The 22,749-nt window shown below is 43.6% G+C and overlaps 1 protein-coding gene across 1 annotated transcript in view; it reads right to left on the minus strand.

Moving 5' to 3' along the window:
- The window catches only part of ARHGAP31 (Rho GTPase activating protein 31), a 65,157-nt gene that overhangs the window by 24,246 nt on the left and 18,162 nt on the right, over window positions 1-22,749 (minus strand). The window contains exons 2-3 of the mRNA XM_009556982.2: window positions 4,427-4,529; window positions 3,775-3,919 (exon numbers count right to left, since the gene is read on the minus strand). Of these exons, the coding sequence (XP_009555277.2) occupies window positions 3,775-3,919; window positions 4,427-4,529 (248 nt within the window). The remainder of the gene's footprint in view (window positions 1-3,774; window positions 3,920-4,426; window positions 4,530-22,749) is intronic.

Consider the following 22,749-nt stretch of genomic DNA (forward strand, 5'->3'; position numbering starts at 1 on the left):
TTGGAGCAAGTTCAAAGAGAAAGGCTGGGATACATGCTGCCAGCAGCAGCTTTGCCTACAGTCAGATGTCAGGACTGCTAGGAAAGGAAGGAAATAAACTGTCCCAAACCACCCATTGCTTAAATATTATGAACCCGAAATTAACAGCCACAACTACAGAAGCATCTTCTTGTAGCAGTCACTACAACACCCACACTGAGGCTGCTATCTCTGTTCTGGTCACTGTCCTTTTCCCAGCAGACCATTTCTCAAGCACAACCACCAGCAAATCTAACATTGCCGGTTTCAAGGCCAGAGATGGATATGAATCATGTTTTATTCCCTAACACTGCGAATTGAGATCTACGCCCTCTAGTTTGATCTTACTGGTGTGATGGCAAAGAAAAACAAGTGAACTCATTAGTTTGGTGTACATGAGATGTGGATGTACTTGTTTTGCCCAAATTAAGGGTAGGTTAACTCCTTGTAGTAGTTTTAGCCATAGCTACAACTCCTTTAAAAAGAAAAATAAATAAAAACCCCCAAACACCTATTATCATTAGCCCAGAAATCCCAAATTAAATTTTCTGTGATCTTCATACCAGCTTTCAAGTTGAATGGCCCTGAAAATGAAGAAGGAGAGAAATGCAAACTAACCGGTGCATCTAAACCACTATATTTCAGCTAGATTGTACAGGCTGTTTTCTTCCCCAGTGCTGATTTTCATTCCTGTATTTTTCTTCCAGATCTCAAACACCCAATGCTTAGCAAGTGAATACTAGCTTCTCTGAGGACACAATCCATTCACACCTCTAACTCACATTTCTGACCCATATGTGTTGTGCCTTTGAAATGTGAGGCCCTTTCCAAAACTCAGGATTATGGCAGCAGAATACAGAATTCAAGGAGGAACCAATAATTCAATTTATTACATGCCTGTTAATCATGGTATGATTCATGTCATTTAGGATTTTGTTTAATCCACTGGTGATTCTGGGAGTGCACAACTGACAAGCCTTGGTTAACAAGTGGCATAGAGTCCAAAAGAGAAGTTCAACCTGGCCTCCTACAGCTGATTTGCTCTGAGGGAGTACTCAGTCCCTCTATCCCCAGGAAAGAACAAGCAAAGCATTCAATTTATCTGTCCTGTGAAACAAGCATACGTCACCAGAATACAAGGTGGCAAACTGGAGAGCATGAGAGGGTATCATTTTGCAAAAATTGATAGCCAGTGAGGTCATGACTGGGATTTATATCCGTGAACTTAACATAGTGATGACCAAAAGGCCAATCCCTCCCCAGCCATTAAGAATTCATCTTTCCTTAGCCAGAAATGGCTGAATCACTCTGGTGGCTCAAAGTGGAGCCTATCCCATCTCAGAGACAGCTTTGACTGAGTCAGGATGGGATTAGCATGCGTCTTTTAACCCTACCAGAACTCTTCTGCTGAGGCACAGCTGCCACCATTCCCTGTCCTGACACCCCATGCATGCACGTGCTCCTAGCATTTTTTCAGCTCCCTGGGGAACTGGCCTTTTTTTCTTTCTTTCCTGCAGGTATCTGACTGCTTCCTGTCAGCTAGGTTAAGCATTATAAATCCCTAAGGCGTAGATTTACATGGATAATGGATTTTGTGGCTGAGCAGACAAACTAAAAAGCTGGAGATTAAATAAAAAAACCCCCACCTTTTAGGTCAATGCAAAGCGATAACAATTTGGGGAGCTGGCATAAGTCTTACAAATACAATTGTTTGAGGTTGACTGAAGTGTCATATTCAACTAAAAGTGAAAGAAATTATCATTAAAATTTGGGGCTGCATAACCCTTTTCTGAAAGATATTTTATTGAGGAGTTCAATGTGTTGATTTAATGTTGGAACATTTCCTTAACAAAGTATTTGTAAAAGAAACATTTCAACAGTTACAGAAGTGTTTTTCCTTTTGTTTTTGAATAAAAGTATTTACCAAATGTATCTAATGAAAATCTGCAAGTCATCATCCCAAAACTGCACTTTTCAGCAAACATTCTTTCCTAAAATTTTCCATCTAAATCTTCATGTTTCCTCTAGAGCAGTTCTTTTTCATAAATCAGTTCTGATAGCCAGGAAGACAGCAGCCAAACAGCTTCAACAAGAATGAGGCTCATCAGTTACTGTAAATGGCTGAATAACAGCCTATATTTTCAAGTCCTATTCATCCTGACTGTCACTAGTTTAGAGTTACTATCCTATATCCCCAGGTTCTCATATCCTGAGGATATAGGTCAATTTTCCAGATCTACTGGGAAGCTGGACTGAAGCTTTGACTATACATCACCTGGAAACACAAACCTCGTTACTTAAAATTTGACATGGAAACAGCAACATACCTAACACTGTTGCAGATCTATCAGGCAGCACAGTGAACAAATTCCCACCTTGTGTTCCCCCTAGGTGTAGACCCTGACAACTACCTGACTTTTTATGGAAGATGGCTGCTTGGCTGGTCTCATCTGTCTTTGCTCTACAGCAAACCCCTTGGTGCAGGTGTCCCTGCCTCTTCTGACAGCAAGCAACAGGAAGTCTTTGGAAAACATCATCTTTTGTGGACCACGCAGATCTCTCAGCGCCACTTCTAAGCAGCACCGCTTAGAAGTGCTTCATTCAGGACACAGGCAATGCAGACCGCAACATCTGAAGCTAAGGTTGCTTGAAGCTTCCCATTTCATTTGCAAGTGATTTGGCAAAACTTTTCTGACATTTGTGGCTATGTCTGTCCCCTCCACCTCCCAATACATGGGAGAGAGTAGAATGACAGAAATTCTTAACAAAGGGTGGAATCACCCCATGTCAGTTGTTTTAAGAAGCTGGTGAAAATTCACACCTCTGGCACATGAGATTTCAGCCTGAATGACTGGATTAAAATCTGTTGGTGTCATAAACAACTGCAAGTGGATTTAGAGTGGTAAAAAGCAGGAAACCTTAACAACAAGCTTAACTCCCTGTGCCACCTTTTAATAAAATATTATCTGTCATCAAAATTACCCAACCCTCTTAGAAATTCAGGCTTTGTGGTCTCATTTTCCTGCTCCCCCACAGTCTGCTCTGAGGCTCCAGCTCTATCCATGTATAATCTATGGTTGTTTTGCAGACTGAGTTACAACTCTTTGAATTATAATCCCTTTAAACAAGGTTAGAGATTTCTGCTTGTCCAGCTGCCACTTTCCTCCACCATTTGCACTTATGACATGGTCATGATGGCCCTGATATGCCATAGCTGGCATAGTCTGTGTCATCATATGCACTCTGACAAACTCTGTGAAAAATGCTGCAGATGCAGAAAAGTTGGTGCTTTATACATGAGCTGAGCAGTCAGTTTTTGCAGGCGTCAGGGACTGTCAGAGAGACAGAGAGAAAGAAACCCACCCTTCTGTTTATGATCACAAGCTCCAGGTGACCCAGAAGTCTCTTAGTGACGGACAGTAATGAGGAAAAGAAACAGAATTAGTAATTCTGGGAGGAGATGCACAGTGGGGAGAAAGAATAACAGCAAGGAAGCAATGCAGCGAAAAGAAAAATGAGCAAGATGAAGGGGAAGAAACAGTAAAGAAACTGAGAGAAATAAATATGAAACGGGGGAAAGAAACAAGGACAGGGAACAAGAGCCAGCACAGTCCAAGAAGGGACGAGCACGGAGAAGTATTTATATAGATATATGCACCAGAAGCCAGGATATTGGAGTGAATCCCAAAGAGCTCTCATGGAGAAACCTGCAGCACATCCACACTAGAAAGGAACAAGAACAGCCAGGGATCTCACCGTGAATTTCTTGTAGAGCTCATAAGTGAGGAGAGGGTTGGGCAGTTCCCTGAAGTACAGTTTGCAGAGCGACCCCACGCAGTGGATGTCCTGGAGGTAAATTTCCCTCGTCAGATCTGGGCATTGGTCAGAAACAAATTCTTGTCTGAAACAATATGGAAACACAAATACGTAGGTGAATAAGAGCGGTTAGCATCCCAGCACTCCACCCTAACTATTCTTTTACAGCTAGAGGAAAAAAAAAACCAAACTGGAAAACAGAGATGCTTCTGGAGGCTGGTGCCAATAGTGTCCCAGGATCAGGCCCCGAGGTTTTAACTAGTCTCCAGTTTCCATAACATAGTCCTATGAGTGGACCTCAAACCAATATAAAGAGATTGCTTTGTCTTGAAGTGAGAGAGAACAAGTCAACACTTGTCCTGAGACTCTCCAGGACTTTCCTATTAGTAGATACAGAGGGAGATACCTTTTTGTTTTGTCATGGACTAATCCCTGAAAGACTGTATTTCCCCAATGCCAGCTTGAGAGACAGCTTCTCTTTCGGATCTGTGTAGAGGTCTGTTGGCCCCCATCTATGCCTTAGGGGCTAACACTGAAAAGGTACTGAGCAATGTCACTGGATCCCTCTGGCACACAGACAGATTGCCCTTACCTCAGCTTTTGTATGTTGGATGTCACTCCTGAAAGGCGGTAGATCCCATCCACAATGCCATGAGTCTCAATGAATTCCGCACAGCTCTTCAGCACATAGGGTACTAGGAGAAGAAAGCAAAGCAAGATGTCCAATGAATACACCCTGAGAACTTCCACGAATCACCACAGGAGAGACAGTCTCATGGAACAACAGCGGAGGATGTCTGTGGATGCAGGGAAGGGTACAGCAATAGAAGAATTTCAGGGCAAACAAAAAGTAAACTCCACAAAGTAGCCATAGCCAATTTTCAGAGTGAGGATATGCTGTGGTTGGGCCATGCCATGCTCATTGCCATATGACGGTGACTAAGCCTGAAGTCATAGAAACATCATGGGAAGTCATAGAAACATCATGGGAAGTCATAGAAACACCATGAGAAAGAGAAACATCTCTCTATTTCACTGTTTTTCTTTTCTATAAAGAAAAAAAAAAAGAGGTAATTTCATCCTAATTGAATGCATGAGCTAAAGCATGAGGTCCTAGGAACCTTCCCCCTCCCCAAGACAGAGCTTCAGCCTCACTGAATCATGCCAAAAGGTCTGATTGGCCTGGATGAGAATCAGAGAAGCATTTGCACTTCCATATAAGCCTACATACCCACAGTTTAGTGCTCATAAACTCCCACAGAAGGGGCATGAAGTTCAAATATTGACTAGATCTGCACACTGACAAAATCTGACGTTGGCTTCAAAAGAAATCCATCAACAGAACCAGCCAAAGACTTAACCAGCCTTAAAGCTGAGAGGAGCCTAAGGAAGAACATTTACATACAGACCTGGACCCAAAGCATATGTTTATTTTTTCCCCATTATATAGGTATAGGAAACCCTGATCCTCTTGGTAAGACCAAGCCTCCCAGTCCCCAGTACTATAACAACCCTAGCTATAACAATAACAGTAAGAGAGCTTTTCCTTATTAGGTGCTAGAAACTACTATGTATTTAACCCAATGCTTCATATGGCCATAAGCACAAAAGTCAGTAAAAGCAGAAGTTAGAGCTCTCTGCTGGAAAGCTAACTTTGTTGCATTGTGCATTCGGGAAGCTGTGTGGAAGAAAACAGACTAAGCCACACACTGACTGGAAAGTGAGGCATAGCAATTGCTGCATCTTTGCAACACCACAGAGATAACGCTTTTGCTGGATGTTCCCTGACTACTTCTGCTTGAAGTTCAGAACCATAATGACACTAGCACATGCTTCATCAGGTGGGATCGAAAGACAGCACTCCAAGAACAGCTTGAACAAAAGACATCTGGCATATTGTTGTATGGGTAACCATGGGTGCCACTAAGGCCAGAGCCAACGCATCGGTGAATTTGCCCCTATCACACTGCCTGGGACACAGGCTGCAGTGAGGAGGGCTCTCAAGCTGCCCCCTACCTCAGTGACACGCTTTTACCAAGCCCAGTCAGTCTGGGAAGTGCTATCCTTCTGCTTCCTGACCCTTACTGAGGGAGGTAAAGAGGTCCTTCTTGTGTGTTACCTCTCCTCTCTTTTGGCCAACTAAATGCAGGAATGCACAAAGTGGCAGTGATTACTTGGAAACCTGAATGGTCCAAATAGGCTACTTCTCCTCAGTTGACAGAGCCTCTCCAGAACAACAGGGAAAAATTGACCAGTAATGTGGGCACATTAGCCATGCTGTGTCACCCCCAAAGCCCTTGGGTTGATTTTTAAGCCCCTCAAGTTGTTGGGCTAAGTTTAACAGTAGAGCTTCTGGCAGGGGACCTGGCCTACTAAAACAATGTTCATGGGAAACCATGAAATCACCAAGACAACAAGTGAAGTCCACAGAGTCAAAGCTTTGTCCACAGCAGTCACAGAGCTCTAGGATTTTTTTCTCAAGGACTTTTGAGAAGAAGACACATCAGCACCTTCCAGAAGGAACATGGAAAGCATTCCTTCCAGTGCCTACAGCACCAGCTTCCTAAGAGGACTAAATGATGTGGGAGGAGACAGAACAAAAGAAAAGTATGAAGTTAAAATCCTGCCAAGAAAAGCCCATGTGACACATCTAGAAAGAGGACCTTCCTATCTCTGAGTAAGACCTGATTATCTGCAACTGCAGGAGGGATCTCAGATCATATGATGATGAGTATGCTAGAAACAGAAAAAAAACAAAACAAACCCGAACAAGATGGAAAAGCAACGTACTTCAAGACTCTTCTTCATTTCTATCTGGTCAGGCCATACCATCTTTGTGGCAGGAGCTATGCATACATAGTATATTAAGATCTCCCTCTTGGTAGGAAATAAATCTAGCGTAAACAGCAAAAGCAGGAAAGAGACAGATCCACGTACACTTTAGACCCATTTGGGTGGGAGAAGGGGTGAACCGTTCCATGCCACCTCGAAAAACAAGAATTAATTGAACAGAAAACCTATTTCAGCAGGAGAGCTACATGACAAGGTTTGTTAAAAAACTAACTAGACTTTCATACAGACAAACTTCAGTATGATGGTGCTTGGCTCTCACACAAATGGAGTCTGTGCCTCCAGCACTCTTTGTTAGATACTTTTTAAAACCTTGGTGTTACACTTAAATAAGCACACCAACTAGAAGTGCATATACTGATGTTTGTTGTGACTAATTCGACCTCTTGAAATTAAGACCATTTAAATCACACTTTTTTTTCTTTTGCTGAGTTTTAAGATTCCTTGGGATAAATTAGGTCAAGAGGCCTCAGGCAGGTAAGCAAACCTCTTATGCAAAAACCAGAAAAGGCTAGATCCATCTGTTGAGGACTGGTAAGCAGAAAAAAGGGGCCTAAGGGAAATAATCTGCAGCAAACATAAAACTCAACCCATTTTTAAAAGTAAATGAAGACTCCACGGTAGAGACAATCTTATAGACTACAAATAGACAATATGCACTGAGTTCTACAGATATCCCTTACTCCAGTCCCGAAATCCCCCATGCTTTTCCAGCCCTGGGGCTTCTCACATACCTCTGCCAGTGCTCTTTACTCATTGTGTACATGATTTCACATGCTACTGGGTCTTCGGCTCTTATGAAGAGAAACAGCCAGTTACATCAAAATGCATGGCAGTTTTGCAATGTCAAAAAAATCCCACATAGGACACATTTCACTAGAAACCAAAAATTACAGACTTTGACCTCAGATCCCCAGAAGTGAAGGGACTGCATCAGCTTCCTGCAAAGCAAGTCCTTAAATGCAGCACTTGTACAAAACTGAAGCAGAATATATGTTTTTTTGGGGCAGAATCTGCAGCTCTGAAATTCCCTGGCAGCTCTGATCTCCTCTGAAGCTGAGTCTTTGGGGCACTTGGGGGAGGCAAGATTAAAGTGGCAGTGAGAGGCTCCATCCCACCTCCAGTTACCTCTCAGGTGCTCTGATTATTTCAGATGTGACTCCCAATGAACCAAAGAAAAGGCTGTGATTAACCCTGAATGGAGGGAGGTAGAGATTCTAGCATGTGCTTTACAATGGGACTCAACTAGTTTTACAGAGCACACTTAAATCAGAGAGATGAGTTTCTCCTGAAGGAAAACTGGACACGAATGGGGATTTGTAGCAGGGGCTGCATGTATGCATGCAGGCACAGAAAGAGGTGGGTGGGAGATGTTCAATCTTGACACTTCTATAATTAAAACTGTGCTGGAGGCTTAGAAGTAGAAAGAGCAGCTGGTGTCACACAGACCCTGCTTGTTCTGCCAGACAGCCAAACTGTCCTCATTTAAAACTACAATAGAAACCAGATGGAGGAGGAGAAGAGAGCATAGAGCAAGGCATCAGTCAGAAGGGAAATTGAGTTATAAACATACTGCACACAAAAGACAATACTTCTCTTCCCCTAGACAAAAATAAACCAGAAGAACAGTCACAGTAACTCATTCCACTCTCACTGGATATCACCTCCAAGTTCAGTGTATGCAGACATTCAGCTTCACCAAGGTCTTTTCCATGACCACAGCTCACACCTCCTCCTCTATATGTGTGTACTACTCCTGCTAGGTCAGGCAGCGTGTCTCCTTCTCCTTCCAATCTCTCCAGACTTCCAGTGCCAGCGGTGGGCCCTGAGCATCTCGCTGCTCACCATTGCTGGAATGGATGAAGTGCTCTCCCATCTCCTGTCCCTTCCCAGTCATGGTGTTACCATCCACAAAACCTCCCCACCAGTGAGCCTGACAAAGATTTCATCTGACACAGGGCTGAGCATTTTGGATCAAAGCTGGGGAGAACTTCAAATCCATCTCTAACTGAATCACCAAGCAGCCAAAGTATGTGGGAACACTAGCTGGAAGGGAGTCACCCCATCTCATGACCAGTGGGAAGATGGTCTCCTGTCCTCTCACCAAAGCCAGCAAAGAGTGAGAAAGGCCCTGGTACAGCAGGAGATGCAAGCAATGACCTGTGGCCTTCTAGAAGAGGTTCTCAGTCTCCAAGGACTATAGAAGGACCCTAAGGAGAAGGTTGCTAAGTAAGCCACTCTAACCAGTCAGTATGAATACTGTCTAGTAAGATTGTGCTTACTGGTTACTCGACTGGACTGAATAGCAGCAGGTTTCATTTTTGTCCTTATCCTTCTGATGTTCTCTCAGATGGCTCTTTGCAAGAACAAAAATCAGTGACAGAGCTACTCAGGTCCTCCTTCAGGGTTGGTTTATACCACATAGGGGACATTTCATGTCCTCTTTAATTTTATTTTTATTGTAGTTTAAGTAACAGGATGATAAATGCACACCTTTCATTTCACCTGAAACTTCAACGTTTTGATGTTTGACTTGCAGGAAATAGTTTGGGTTTGTTTGTTGGGGTTTTTTTGTCCCTAAAATGAACCCCGTGCCATAAAAAAAAAAATTGTGGGGATTTTTATTTCATCATTTTGGATTTTTTATGTATTAGCACCTAAATTTATTATTTTAAAATTTTCTTCCATTGCACTCCATAGCAGTGCATGCTTCCTATCATGCTGTCAATAGCATGACAATAAAGGTAAATATTGTCTCTTGTTTCAATTCAAATGACTAAATTAGGAAACATTTCCTCCTAAAAAAAAATAAGTGCTTCAGTTTGTACTAATCAAGAGCTGTTATTTTGTACAAACAAAATAAGAAGCCAGTACACATTTTAGAACAAACAATATATTAAACTTTTCACCTAATCACAGGAAAGGAACAGTATTGCATAAATGGCAACATACTGGTGAGTTAGTATCTTCAATGTGACATTTTTCTGCGTTTCCTGATGCCTCCTACTTTAAATCACGAGCTTTAATGCTGATTCACTAGATTTCCCTTTTTTTTTTTTTTTCCTTTTTTTAGCTGATCTTGCCTGATTTTCACTAGGCATAAGATTTACTGAGAAGCAGATTCCAGAGGAGATCAAAGTGTGCTCTCCTTCCTGCAGCTCACCCGAGCCTTGGCTCAGCACAGCAGTCACAATTCCAGCTTGATTCCCAATGCATAGCCCTAAGCCATGCTAGGTAAGGATAAATTCTGCCCTGCCCCCCAGGTATGTCCTTTGCCTCCCACTGTCTCCTTGTCAGCAGTGGCCAGGGATGGAAAGGACCGCAGAATACAAAATTGCTGTGAAGGTTCACTCCTGCTCAGAGATTAGGCGGAGCCTAATGGCAAAGCCATGGATGAGGAGAGTTTGCCCTGCCTGGGCGTAACCGCTACAAGTACAAACACAAGGCTTCAGACTCCAGGATGTCTATGCATGCTTTTCACCAGCACTAAATTCGTTTTACAGAAGAAGAAAAAATAAACCGTCTTGCCATCAAATTTCAGTGTTTAGTTTGGCTGTGAGCGCTGAGCTTTCACAACCCCACCTTGCACACACGCACCTGTGTTTGAATAGTGTGAGATAGCAAAACAACACCAAAGAGGCCTAAAACCAAATCACCTTGTTAGAGCCCTCCTAGCCTCTTCCCCCTTAGCTACCATAAACACATTTTTAAAAGGATGAATAGCTGGCGCCGAGGTGATCCTGTCCGCATAGACAGCACAACTGAATCACCATATAAGTCACACACTTCTTTTTTTTTCCTCTCTACTTCTGTGGGAAATGTCTCTACAATGTCACGAAGGTTAGCACAATAGTGCCGGTCCCTGTGATGAAAGCAGCATCCTGAATGCTGTTGTGATTCTGGGCAAAGACATGGGGAAAATAGACCTCAAATCTGTCATATGCTGTGAGCCATTCCCCTCCATGGCCTGAGTGGGAAGTGGAACCACTGAGCACTGTTCAGGATGTGACACTTTGATTTCAAATAAATTAATTTCAACACAACCTACAGGCCCACCGTGAGTTTGAATGAAGACGATAGCACAACTATCAAGGCTTTTATTGCCATTGATATTATACCCAGCTTATATCTCACATATCTAAATAGGATGTGTAGAAACACCTGATTTTCCAGAGCATATCTGACAACTCTGACATTCCAGGCAGAAATGAAAGAGCCCGTGGCAGACCTGGCCAGCTCATCGACAGCACGCGTCAAAGAAAGTTTAAGAGAAAACACTGCACAAGCAGACATTGAATGCTGACTTTCAAAGACAGCGGTCACCATGTCCCTCTGAAATGTGACTTGTACCTTGACATAGCTAGCAAATTCTGTCACGCAGGCACTTTTGAAGAGAGTTTGTACTAAATACTACAATAGGTTTGCTAGGGAAACATCCTGCTGTGGGTTTCCTGCAAAAAAAAAAGACCAGATAACAGCACAGGATATCTCCACTCCTAGCTTTTATGGCTCTGTGGTAGAGCCACCTCAGAAATCAGGGTGGATATGTTCACTATAGCACAAGCACTTGGGGTAACTAATCCATGAGGTAAGAGTAATGAGACAATTTTTGCTGTCTCAGAAAAGTGACTTAGGTATAATTATAGAAAAGATCAGAATAGTATTGAAGTTGCATATAATGAATTCACCTCCATCTTGGTAAATGCCTAGATGCTATGAGGATAAGCAGGCTATGAGACAGAATTTCTATTAACCTCATTTCTGACTACACGTGCTAAAAACACCACTGAATCCAAAGGCTGCATCATAGAGGGAGCGCAGGAATGAGCAGGGCAATAATGATGCTGCAGCTCAAGGAAGCTAGGAGAAGCAACGTGCAAAGGAAAAGCGCAGGTAAGTGTTAAGCATTGGGAAGGATGGCTTGTGATATAGGCTCCCTTTGGAGTCTGTTGAGTGCCTGCTGTCTTTCATCAAGATCAATATACCAGCTTATGGACTGCAGGTATCACACCCTCATGTTTTTCTTCCTTTCTCCACTCTTCTTAAGCATGGACACCAGTGTAAGCCATGTTAACCTACTTAACTGATGGTAACAAAGCAAATATATGAACTTCTTAAGTTTTTTCCTCTTCTCAACAGATTCTGGCCTATATATTTTCATCTGCAAGGGCTTCAGCAGCAAGTTAGAAAACAGGCAGTGAACAGTCCCTATCTTCTAAATGAACTTGCTAACTGACAGAGGTTTACTCAGTTTCTTAGAGTCCCAAAATTTCTCAAGAGGTGACTTTGAAGCTGTTAGACTCATTTCTTGACTGTAAAGACTACAGAAACAACATGTCCCTTGACACTTTTAACATGGGATTCTTAGGATCACAGAACCTGGAGAAAAGCAGTTCAAGGGGATCAAGATATACTCCCTACCTGGCTGACAGTGTTAGTTTGTTTGTTATTCCTTTTTGACTAAGATTTTAGTGTGCCAGGTCATAGAGATTCCAGGTATCTCTTTATAAGGAAGACTTTTGGGGCTGTTAGAAAGAAACTCTGGGTGCTTAGAGCCAAATGTGCATCTGAAAACACCAGCTACTTTTGAAGTCCTTTGTATTGTGCCTTTCACAAATACCACCTTCATACACAGAAATCTGTGGCAATCTCTATAGGACACAGAATTTGCCTCTAGCTTCTGTGCTGTTCTGTCATGCCATCTCACTGTGCACCGTTAGACAGATCCTTAGTCCACTTCAGTAGCGACAGCATGCTGGTTTGAAGGGCACATCCAGCTGGGCCAGCTAATGCAGAACGGCAGTGCCAATGATCTCAGGTGTCTGAAAGAGAGAGCAGGGGCCAATCACCCCACTGAGAGCCCAGGTTAATGTTTGATAGCAAGATACAAAGCAAGTGAGAAGCTGGTCCAGGACCAAGTGCTCATGTGGATGAAATATTGCATGGCTGAATCTCACACCACATATTTATAAATTTTCTTTTTATTTTGCACTCTGTCACATGGATGCACAGATGCAGACTGACACTAGATTATGTTGCTACGTTCTTTCACTCAGGCCTCTTACTGATCTTGCCTCTAGGACTCTCCTAGTGACGAGTGGATACAGCAATTTCCAGAGGTTGTTCCAAATGGGCTGTTTTACAGATAGTCAACAACTTAGGGCAAAGAGCAAGGGAAATTGCTGACAATCATTATATATCACAGACAGACAGATGAGGAGCCTAAATACAAAGCCATAAAGGCTGCAAACAAGAAGTGAAAGGCAACTGAAAACAGACTTTTCCAAAAAGTAAATAAGGCTTTATGATGTCAATTTGATTGAAAACAAACATGTGAAGGCACTAGCAATAATCAGTCACACCAGTTTGAAGCCAAGCAGCACAAAATCCACTCCATCTTTGCTCATTTGCTAAGAATATATTTAGGATGAGTGTTTTTATCTTAAGGATATCTGGGCCTGACCCAAAGAACCACTCATACAAAAAAAAAAAAATTAATTCAGCAGCATTTTCCATAAGAAAAAAGAAACTCTTTTTTTTCTGTTCTCTCTTACCTCTTGCCGTGCCATGCAATTTCTAGCAAATGGGGTATAGGAAGGATAGAAGCATTTTCACCAGCTTTACAGAAGCATGAAATGATGGTGTTATGTTCAACACAGAGTGGAGAATTCATACTGCTGCTGGCAGCAGAAGGTCACCCAGAAATGCTCCTCCCAGCCTTGCTTAGAGGAAGCTGAAAACAAGTCAGACTTTATTTGAAGAGGATTAAGCTGTGGGTGACTCGGATTGCTGATGTTTGCCTGGTGAAACAAGGTGCTGTTCCTACCCATTCTAAGTAATGCCCTGGTTATACAATCACCACAGCCTGTGGGCTCAGTTTCTGTGTCCTAGCAGCATGAAGAAAATACTGCCAGAAGCAGCACCTAGTAAGGCACATATACCTCTATATAATTTTATATTTATGTATATATCAACATAAATATATATGTCTATGCATACATATATGCATGTATTTTTACATAAAAAATTATATTCATTTATGTATGCGCATATGTGTGTGTAAGAAGTTTCATGTGTATTACTAGGAAATTCTTCTTAGAAGAATAGCTTTTTGTAATAAGCCATCAACCAAAGCCTTTCGCCTACAGGTGGTATTGACAGAGTCAAAACATGCAGCAGTCTTGCTAGGCTGGTGCAATAGGTCTGGGGGAATACATCACGGCAAGCTGGTGCTCTTGCTTGTCGAAGCTTGGTCAGACAGCCAGAGAATAAGGTATTGCCACAAACATTTTCCATGTTCTCCTGTCTTGGGCAAAGTGCATTTAGCTAGTGCATTGCTCTACATGTTGCTACTGCGTTGAAGGCCTTTCTGGGTGAAGTACTTACTCTCAGTTAAGGAATGACGTTGGTTTGTGGGTGGATTCCTCAAGCATGCATGGTTTTCTACATCAGCCAGTCCAGAATCAGTCCCAGTGGATTGGTTTTACTCTGTAGCTTCGTTAAGACTGGTAGCCCATATGATACGGGTCATTTTGTCTACAACTTTTTATTTCCACAGGCTTCAGTCCTCTAAAGTGTGCCATACAGCCTTGATTGCAGGTATCATATTTTCCTTTCCATACACCAGGGAGGGTAAAGAGCTCTAAAAGAAGCTGCTGAACAGCCTAGCTCCAACATCTGGATGTGGTGCTGCACCTTCAGGGCTTTTTTCAGAAACAGCAGGGAATACAGCACTGCTCCATCTGCCCGCCTTGTGGCAGCTCAGCACTTCACATATGTTGCAAACAGGGCAGCTCACTCACTCCCTAAAGTCTGTGAGAATCGTCAGGGACAGCAGAGGAAGCAGAACACCATTTGCAGATGGTGTCACACAGCTTCCCAGCTTTCTAGATGCTGATGCTGGGTTGGAATTGTTTAGAAGAAAATATTTCCTGCCGTGCTGTTTGTGTCTACCTCCACCCCAGGATGTCGGCACATAACTACCAAACTATACACAGAGCATTCGGCATGGTTTCTCCAAGGCTGACCTGCAGGGACTGTACCTCTTGAGCTGCATGCCAGAGGAGTAAGGGGATGGGAAAAAAGAAACTAACTTGTTTGGGTCAGTTACGAAAGGAGTCACAATCTGGCTTATACAGGCCCTAACAAAAGGGGGGAAAACCCCAAAGCTGAATTAAATACTACAGCATCACGGTATCTTTTTGTTCCCCAAACAGGCTTCTATCCCCTCACCTAGTATGGACAAGCCAAGAGTGGTATCTATCTATATGCTATTCTTTGTATTCTCAAGGCCCCCAGCGGAAGAAGTTGTCCCCATGACTTTTCTCCTCCAGAGAAAATTCACCCAGTTCCACATGGGATACAAGCTTCTTCTTCCCTTCATCTCTCAATAAATATGTGTGCCAGGGGTTATCAAGCTGAGGGTCATTCTCAGTGCTAACAATGGAAAAAAGAAAAAGTAATATCCAGCTGTTACTAAAGTAGTAAACCTAGTAATTTTGCAATTGTGCTCTCCAGTTTCCAAGCCCCCAGTGGATTCTTGATATATTCCATATTTTCCTCTTTATTTTGTTTTCCATTTGGTGAAGGATAGGCTCCGAACCAGCGTGAAGGAAAACAATCTTTTTTTTCCCTCTCTCTTTTTTTTTTTTTTTCACAGCGCTATCTCTGCTCCAAGTCAGGTCAGGTAGTGCTTATCATTTCCGCTGCACTGCAAACACCAGCGTGCATGCGTTTCCTGCCAGCAAATCCTAAACTGCAAGCTGACATTGTTTTCAAGGTCCAACTCGCTTGGAGGCAGGAGCAGCTCTGCTGCACAGTTCTTCCTGTTGATGTCAGGCCCCTCTTCCTCCAAAGCAAATGGGTTTCCTGCCAGCATCTGTGTCCTTTTCCATAAGGACTAGAAAGAGCCATTTTCCTACACTTTACCTTTGGTGGGGAAAAAAAAGAAGGGGAGGGGTAGTGTAGACAGGGATATAACAGGGAGGAGCAGGGGTGAATGGATTTTTTTCCTAGCAGTACTGAAGAACATCTGTGGCCCTTTTCAATGAGAAAGAGACAGAAGAGATAAGAGGTCAGAACAATAGAGTTATGTCATCCCTGGTCAGTATTTTCAAGTACCAGAAAAATCACTTATTAGCAGAGAACATCAGAGACTAATCACAGCTGCTGATTTCCCACTGCTAAGGAATGTAAGCTTACAAAAGAAAAGCTACAGTCACAGCCTCCATGCTCCAGCAGCGCTGTCATAAGCTGTGGGAGATGCCAAGACTTTTATACTAGACTATTGCCTTCATTTTTATTCTTTCAAGTGGAGGAATCTCTGCCACTGCCAGCACTGTTTCAGCAACAGTGGAGAACTGAACTGAACAATGATTTCAGAACATGGTTTATACCAAGCTGAAGCACTGCAGCTCTGCAGACTGCCATCGCATGAGCCACTGCACTGACAGAGAAGTTAAAACCTAACCAGACTCCATTTCAGACCTCCACAGAGTCCACGGCATTCAAGGTTTGCATTAGTCCCATTAGAGAAGCTGATGAGCTTGTCCCAGATCCCTCCAGGAGGTTATGGTTATTAGTTTGCTGCACAGTGTAGGGAACAGCCCGGGAATGTGTGATTACAGGCTCTTTCATGGTGGGGACACAGAAAAGGGCAGAGCACAAGGAGCACTGCCAGCCGTGGCAGCAGCACTGCCTGCCCTCCACAGCTTTCAGCCACACAGCTTCTGTGGCCTCCTGCACAGGACAAAATGCTGACTTGCATTATGACATGTTGTCCTGCAAGCAAGGCTTTCTCGTGGCTGAGGAAATTGTCCCCCAACATTTTATACACCATGTCTATTACCACAGCCAAACGCAGGTAGGGTGGGGAGGGGGCTTACTAAGGGGTCCCTATCAGTAACTAGAACGGGGCCTGTCCTTTGGAGTCTGAAGGACTGGTCCTAATAATCCTCTGGGTTTAGTTTCATGTATATTTCAATAAAATATATTGCTATAATGTGATTTTTCACCTTTTCCTATCCACTGCCTGGTCACCCTCCTGTGTCACTGTAGGAAATAAGCAAAGGGTTACACTTCCAATTTCTGGCTGTAAATTGCCACAGAGGCTGACAAAATTACTCCATCTTTCTGCAACTGTAGCCAGCAGCAGATGTGGCCCCAAGTCTGTCAGAGCCTGCAGCTTTGCAAGAGAGTAAACTGGGGCTTAGTTTTCCTCACGAGAAGAAATTCTTACTCAAGGTAACATTGCAAAATCTTGATGGCTGGTGAGGGTGTAAGACGCAAAAGAAAAAAGTCCACCTGTGTTCTCAGAGCAGAGGCTGGTGAAGGCCACTGAAGTTTGCAACGCTGACATTTAGGCAAGCGTTCCCAGCTGCAGAAGATGCACCCTGCATGGCTAAACTCAGCTGGAGCTGTGCCGCTGCTTACTCATGGAAGCAGGACAGGGGACTGGGAGCAGAAACTTCCCTGCACTTTTTAGAGAGCTCTAGCCTACACAGTGCCAGTGGCTTTTCAGGAAGGTGCCCAGCAGCCGGCAGAACCAGCTAAAACCTGTGAGTGCCCTGCAGGGTGGGACCTCATTTCCAAAGCTGCTCTCGGAGCAAAATCGCACTTTGACAAAGGAGTGCACAAGAGAGACTGGCTCCATCGAGCTGACATTTTACCATTGAGCTCTCCCTCTCTTCCAGTATAGCTTGCTATTCATGAATGAATTACTTCAATCCCTCTTAAGCAATGTAATGACCAGGAAAAGGGCGTGGAGACTATTAATGGAAAAATCCTTGAATCTTTTAGCCCTGTAACATCACTACAGTTACAAGGAAAACAGGATGCCATGCTGCCTATGGGGAGGAGGAGGAGAAAAGGAGCAAAAACTCTAATGAACTACAGGGACTGACTTGCAAGGATGAACAAGGTGGTGATGGTAAATAGGTAGAACTGGCCCAAATTACCAGGATAGAAATGAACACACACACTAGTGGTCTGCACAGGGAGCAAATACCACCAAGGGAAAGGGCTTGTTCTGGATTATCAAGGCGTTGTGACTAGGAGTGACTGAATTTAATTATGAGGGGAAATTTGGTGGAATGGTAGGAAAAACCTCCTAAGAGTAAGACATAGTATCACATTGTAGAATTGCCTTCCCAAGAGAGGGGATGGGAGCAACTCTGCCTGGATATTTAAAATCAGGCAAGAGATTACTCTGAACGGAATGCTCCTCCATGGGCCAGTGTGACAAAGACAATCTTGACACCTTCCCATGTCTTTATTGGGCAATGCCTTTTGAGCCACAGCAAGATTGCCTGGAAGTGCTTGCTGTGTTAATTATAAAGAAAAACATATAGTGCCAGCACTCACTACTACAAGGGACAACCACAACCAGCAGCTGGAGTTTAAATTGGATACTAAAGCATGCGGGAAGAAAAGCTACTTGAAATTCTTTGAATAGAATGATTATCTAGTAGGAAAGTGTGCATTTCACAGAATCAAAATATTTCACGGGAACGCAGGAATTCAGTTTGATTTTTCAGTCAAAGAAACACACAAATATATTGTTTCTAGAAGGTAGAATATGTTCACTTCCATGCCATTATTTTCAATGTAGTATAGCCTTTTGGATAATCTTGTTTTAAGGGAAGTTTCTGCTTTCTTATTCTGACTCCAGATGAAAGGAAGTCTTGTGGTAAGGGAAGATGGAGCATACTTCAAAACAGGAACCAACTCTAATGGATATCAAGTGATATTATCAATGACTGGCTAGTGTTTGCTCCACTCTCTACACTTCTATGGACGGTAGCACCATCCCCTGCAAGCTGAAAGCCATAATATTGTGTGTTTTTCTGATCAATGAATGAGAGAAAAAAGAAACAAGTGTCCTAGAGTTCACCTTTCAGGCCTTGAGATAAAAAACCCTCTTATTTGAAATCTTGCTGTATCTCACATCACCCATTGTGAGGATAAAACTCCAGCACAATGTTACAGAACGTGCTTCACTTCTGTCAGCAAAATTCTAAACTGTTTGGCGAGGAGTCATGAATTAGCAGAGCATAAGTGTGATTCTCATCCCATAGGTGCAAAAAATGAGAAATAGAAATGAGTTGGCAGTCTGAAGTCATGCAGTGAGTTAGTGGAAGAGCTAAGGTCAGATTGTACAGCTTTGATTCCTGCTCTGTAACTAAATCACACGGTCAGTTTTCTTGTATCTGAATTCCTGGTAAATAGAAACTTATCTTCAAAAGTTCAGAAACTGGTAAAGCACACAGAGACTGCAACTGGCTTAGCAGAATCACTGGCTCAGAAAGTGGAGTTTAAAATCTCACACAGATGTTTTTTCCTGAGGGAGGCTTGATTTTTCCCAGTCTTCTACCAAACCAGAAAGACTCTCCCTACCCAAATTTCTAGGCAAAATCTGGACACATGGACCAAAACCTCAGAAGGAGATTGATGATCAGATTCTTGGAGCAACTTTTTGGGTTGGTTGTCATAAAAGTTAGCCTTGTACTAAAAGATGAGACTTTGGTACCTCTATGCCTGGGAATGTTTGGAACTGGATATCCACGCTTCATGGCTTGGTCTCACTTCTAATTATTTTCCTTTTTCCCCTTGAACATTTCCCTCATATCTAAATACCACAATAATGGCAAGAAGTTACCTAGAGGCCATCTGAGGAGAAACTGCATTTATTTCTCGTCATTTCAGGAAAGTGAAGTTGGGGAAGGTGGGAGAGGAGGCCTAAATTCCCTGGAAAATTGTCCTATCCATTCACAGATCAGTTATATCAAACTTCTTGCATTACCTGTCTCCTTGACTATCCATTGGTTTCCTTGGACCAATAAACCAATAAACCTGGACTGAGGTTTAAAATCTCTCCCTAGCAGTAAGGCACTAGGATGTGGCATTACAGTTCAGGCCTGTATCTTCCAACTGCAGCTCTAAACTGGATCAAAGACTTTTGTTCCTAGCTTTTGTTCCCTTCTCTGTTCCCTTGAAATGTCAGCAAACACGATGGTTTTGTTGATGCTGTCAGGGTGGTCTGACTTCTTCCCACGCTGGGCATGCAGATTGGGTAGCTGTGGAGCAGTCAGCAGTTCACTGGATGTCTCCTCTAGGATGTTGTTGTTCCTCACACCAAGGCAGTGGCCTCAAGCAGCAATACTGCCATGAAATCAACAGAAAACAAATCCACCTCCAGCTGCCCCGGCTCGCACATGGACATGCAGGCTGTTTGTTCCAAACCAGCAGCTGCCAATGCTGCCAGGAGGACAGGAAACCATGCTGGGAATTCAGGGCTCGGATATTTGGACGGGTACCCACCCCTTCAGACATTCCCCACTTTGTCTGGAGTAAGGCTCAAAATACAGGCATTACTGCTGCCTCCTGAGCCAACAGACTGCACGGCGGTCAGAGCTCACAGCCCTCACCACTGTTCTAGCTCTCTGCAGACTTCCAAGTGGAGAGAGTTTCTCTCAAGTCTAATGGGGAACACAGGTATCTCCTTCCCCAGACACCTCCTGTGACCTCCCCACACACTGCCAGGACCACTGAGATGACTTGGGACCTCCCTGACTACTGGCTGTTCCTTGGTCAGCGCTGGCTGCACTGCAAGGTAGAGGCAGACAGCAGTGCCAGGCATCCTGACTTGTGTTATGCCCTGCAGGCTCTGCCTGAGAGGTGAGGACTACTCACAAAACGTGTCTGCCTGCCATCACAGCATCACAGGGTGCTTCACAGGAGGGATGGAGAAAAACACAGTCTATGAATCAACGACAAACCACAGGCCATATTTCTCTGCCCCATCACAGGGACCGGTTTTAGCCTGTATTGCCCTGTAAGGGTTGCCTTAGCATAACTCCTTTGCCCACCTGAAGCATTTGTACAAAGGGGGATCCTCAGGGCTTCCAGGACATATGTCTTGCTCTCTTTGTTTTGCCTGCCAATGTGCTGCAAAATATCAGTCACGGCCTCTCAGCTGTTCAGAAATAACGTGTTTGGCTTCAGCCTGAAGAGCCTGAATAGTGCTGCTCTACTGCACTTTCATGGTAGCCATCATGTTAAAGAGCTTGTCATATTTAGGAATGACCTGAGTCTCTTCTCACTCTCCGCTCTGCACCTCACAGTTTCAGTCAGTCTTTTCCTGCCACAATGGTTTTTCCCACTGTTTATTATTAATTAATTTTCTCCGATTACAACAGAAAAGGGTTCTGGCCAAAAAGAAATTTTGCGGCATGTCTTAAAAAGATCATATTTGTCTGCAGCTTGGCTTCATTTAGGAAAGGTCATTCCATGGTCAAGCACTCTCAAAACAGACTATACCTTGTCTCTAGAACCTCCCAACCAGGCACTGTCTTTGGGGCTTTCAACCTGAGTGCTCCTCTGATACACATCCAACCTCACCAATACTTTCTCAGCAGTCTGTCATTCAAGAGATTTATCCGGATACAGTCTACTTCTCTTGGAGTTGATGCTACCACCATCTTCAATGCCAGCTGCAGTACATTACAACAGTGCTACCTGCTGTTGACAAATCCACCCAAAATTTGGTTCCTTTTTTTTCACTTTGACACCAGTTGTGTTCTGGTGCATTCCTTTGATTGATTTCCCTGGAGATAATTCATAGCTCACTCTGGTGGTAACAGGGAAAGCGTGGATGTTGTGGAAGCAGTTAACAGGGGAGATTCACAAGTACCCAAGTTAAGCAGATGTTGCTTTTGCTCTGCTGTTTCACCAACCTAAATTATAAGCCCTTTTACAGCTGGGAACACTTGCTGTCCATGCAGATTTGAAGTACTTCCACATCAGTTGGCTGCAGCATTTCAGATTTATACTAGTGTCACAGAGGTCAGAATCTGATCTGATGCCAAGCAGCCTGCCATTCTGGATGAGCTCAGTGGTAAAAGGCAGTAAGCCGAAATGGAGGTAAGGTGTCAGAGTGCTGCAAGGTGCTGGAAAAGCTTTTTAGAGCCACAGTAACAAAATGAAGACACCCTTTCTGTGCCTGCATGTGAATCCCTTATACTGCTTGTGTTCTACTGTGAGAGACCCTGTCTGTTGAAGGACTTGAAAGGACACGCGGGTTCCAAGAGCCACATGCTAGGGGAGTTCTGTGGGGGCAACATACAGCCAAAGATTATGTTTCTAACTGGACCCCTTGACTTGTTCCGTCTTGCTTCGTCCAATTTTGCCACACAGCCCTGCATGTCCCTTTCCACGCCATAGCTTCATACACCAGAGGACAGCTGCGCAGGGGACATTCAGCCAGACCAGCAGTGCCTCTGGCCCACCTGAGCAGATCAGGAAAGGGCCTGCAGGGAGACACATCAATACGAATGCATGAAGTGCAGACACAGCTGTTATGGAATACAGACCACCGCCCTGGCACCCTGAGCATAACAGAGTCTGGCTTCACATGCAGCCTTCAGGCCATGTCAGGTTTTAAGATGGCTCAGAGTAGAGATGGGAGCCAGTTGTATAAATCTTGCACGTAATGAACTACCCTTGATCTCAAATGCTGGGCATAATTGCAGGACTTAGTGGCACAGCCTAGTTCATAAACCCCTTGGTTTTGCAGTATGCAAGCAGACATTTGGGTGGATGATATTTTGTTGGACTCAGGCTGGAAGGAGAAATTGCAAAGCAAGTAGGAGTCACAGTCAGCTGTATATCAGCCAGCTTGTCCTGCTCAGAAGAAACAAAGGAAATATTACAAAAGACAGTGGTGTTCCCAGAGAATCCACTTTTGAGTCTGGTTTGCCTGGCTGCAACCTGAAACTCCTCTATAAATTGCATCAGGAAGGCAGCATTGGCCAACAGAACACCACAGCTAATCACAAAATCTGAAGAATATCCATTGTGCTCAGCTAGTGATGTTTTAAAGCCTATAATTTTTTGCATCTGTAGTCTCCTGCCTAGTAGTATTTACTCTCTCTTCCCTTGTAGCCAAGCTAGAGACAGACTCAGATACAAAACAGCAGCTGAACATCCCAGATTTAATGGAAATTGAACTCAAGTTCTGTACTTCAAATCCAGCCCCGATCAGAGCAATTTGAGAAGAACCCATTTAAA

The sequence above is a fragment of the Cuculus canorus genome, chromosome 1 (assembly GCF_017976375.1).
Source record: "Cuculus canorus isolate bCucCan1 chromosome 1, bCucCan1.pri, whole genome shotgun sequence".
In the NCBI taxonomy this organism is placed as follows: domain Eukaryota; kingdom Metazoa; phylum Chordata; class Aves; order Cuculiformes; family Cuculidae; genus Cuculus; species Cuculus canorus.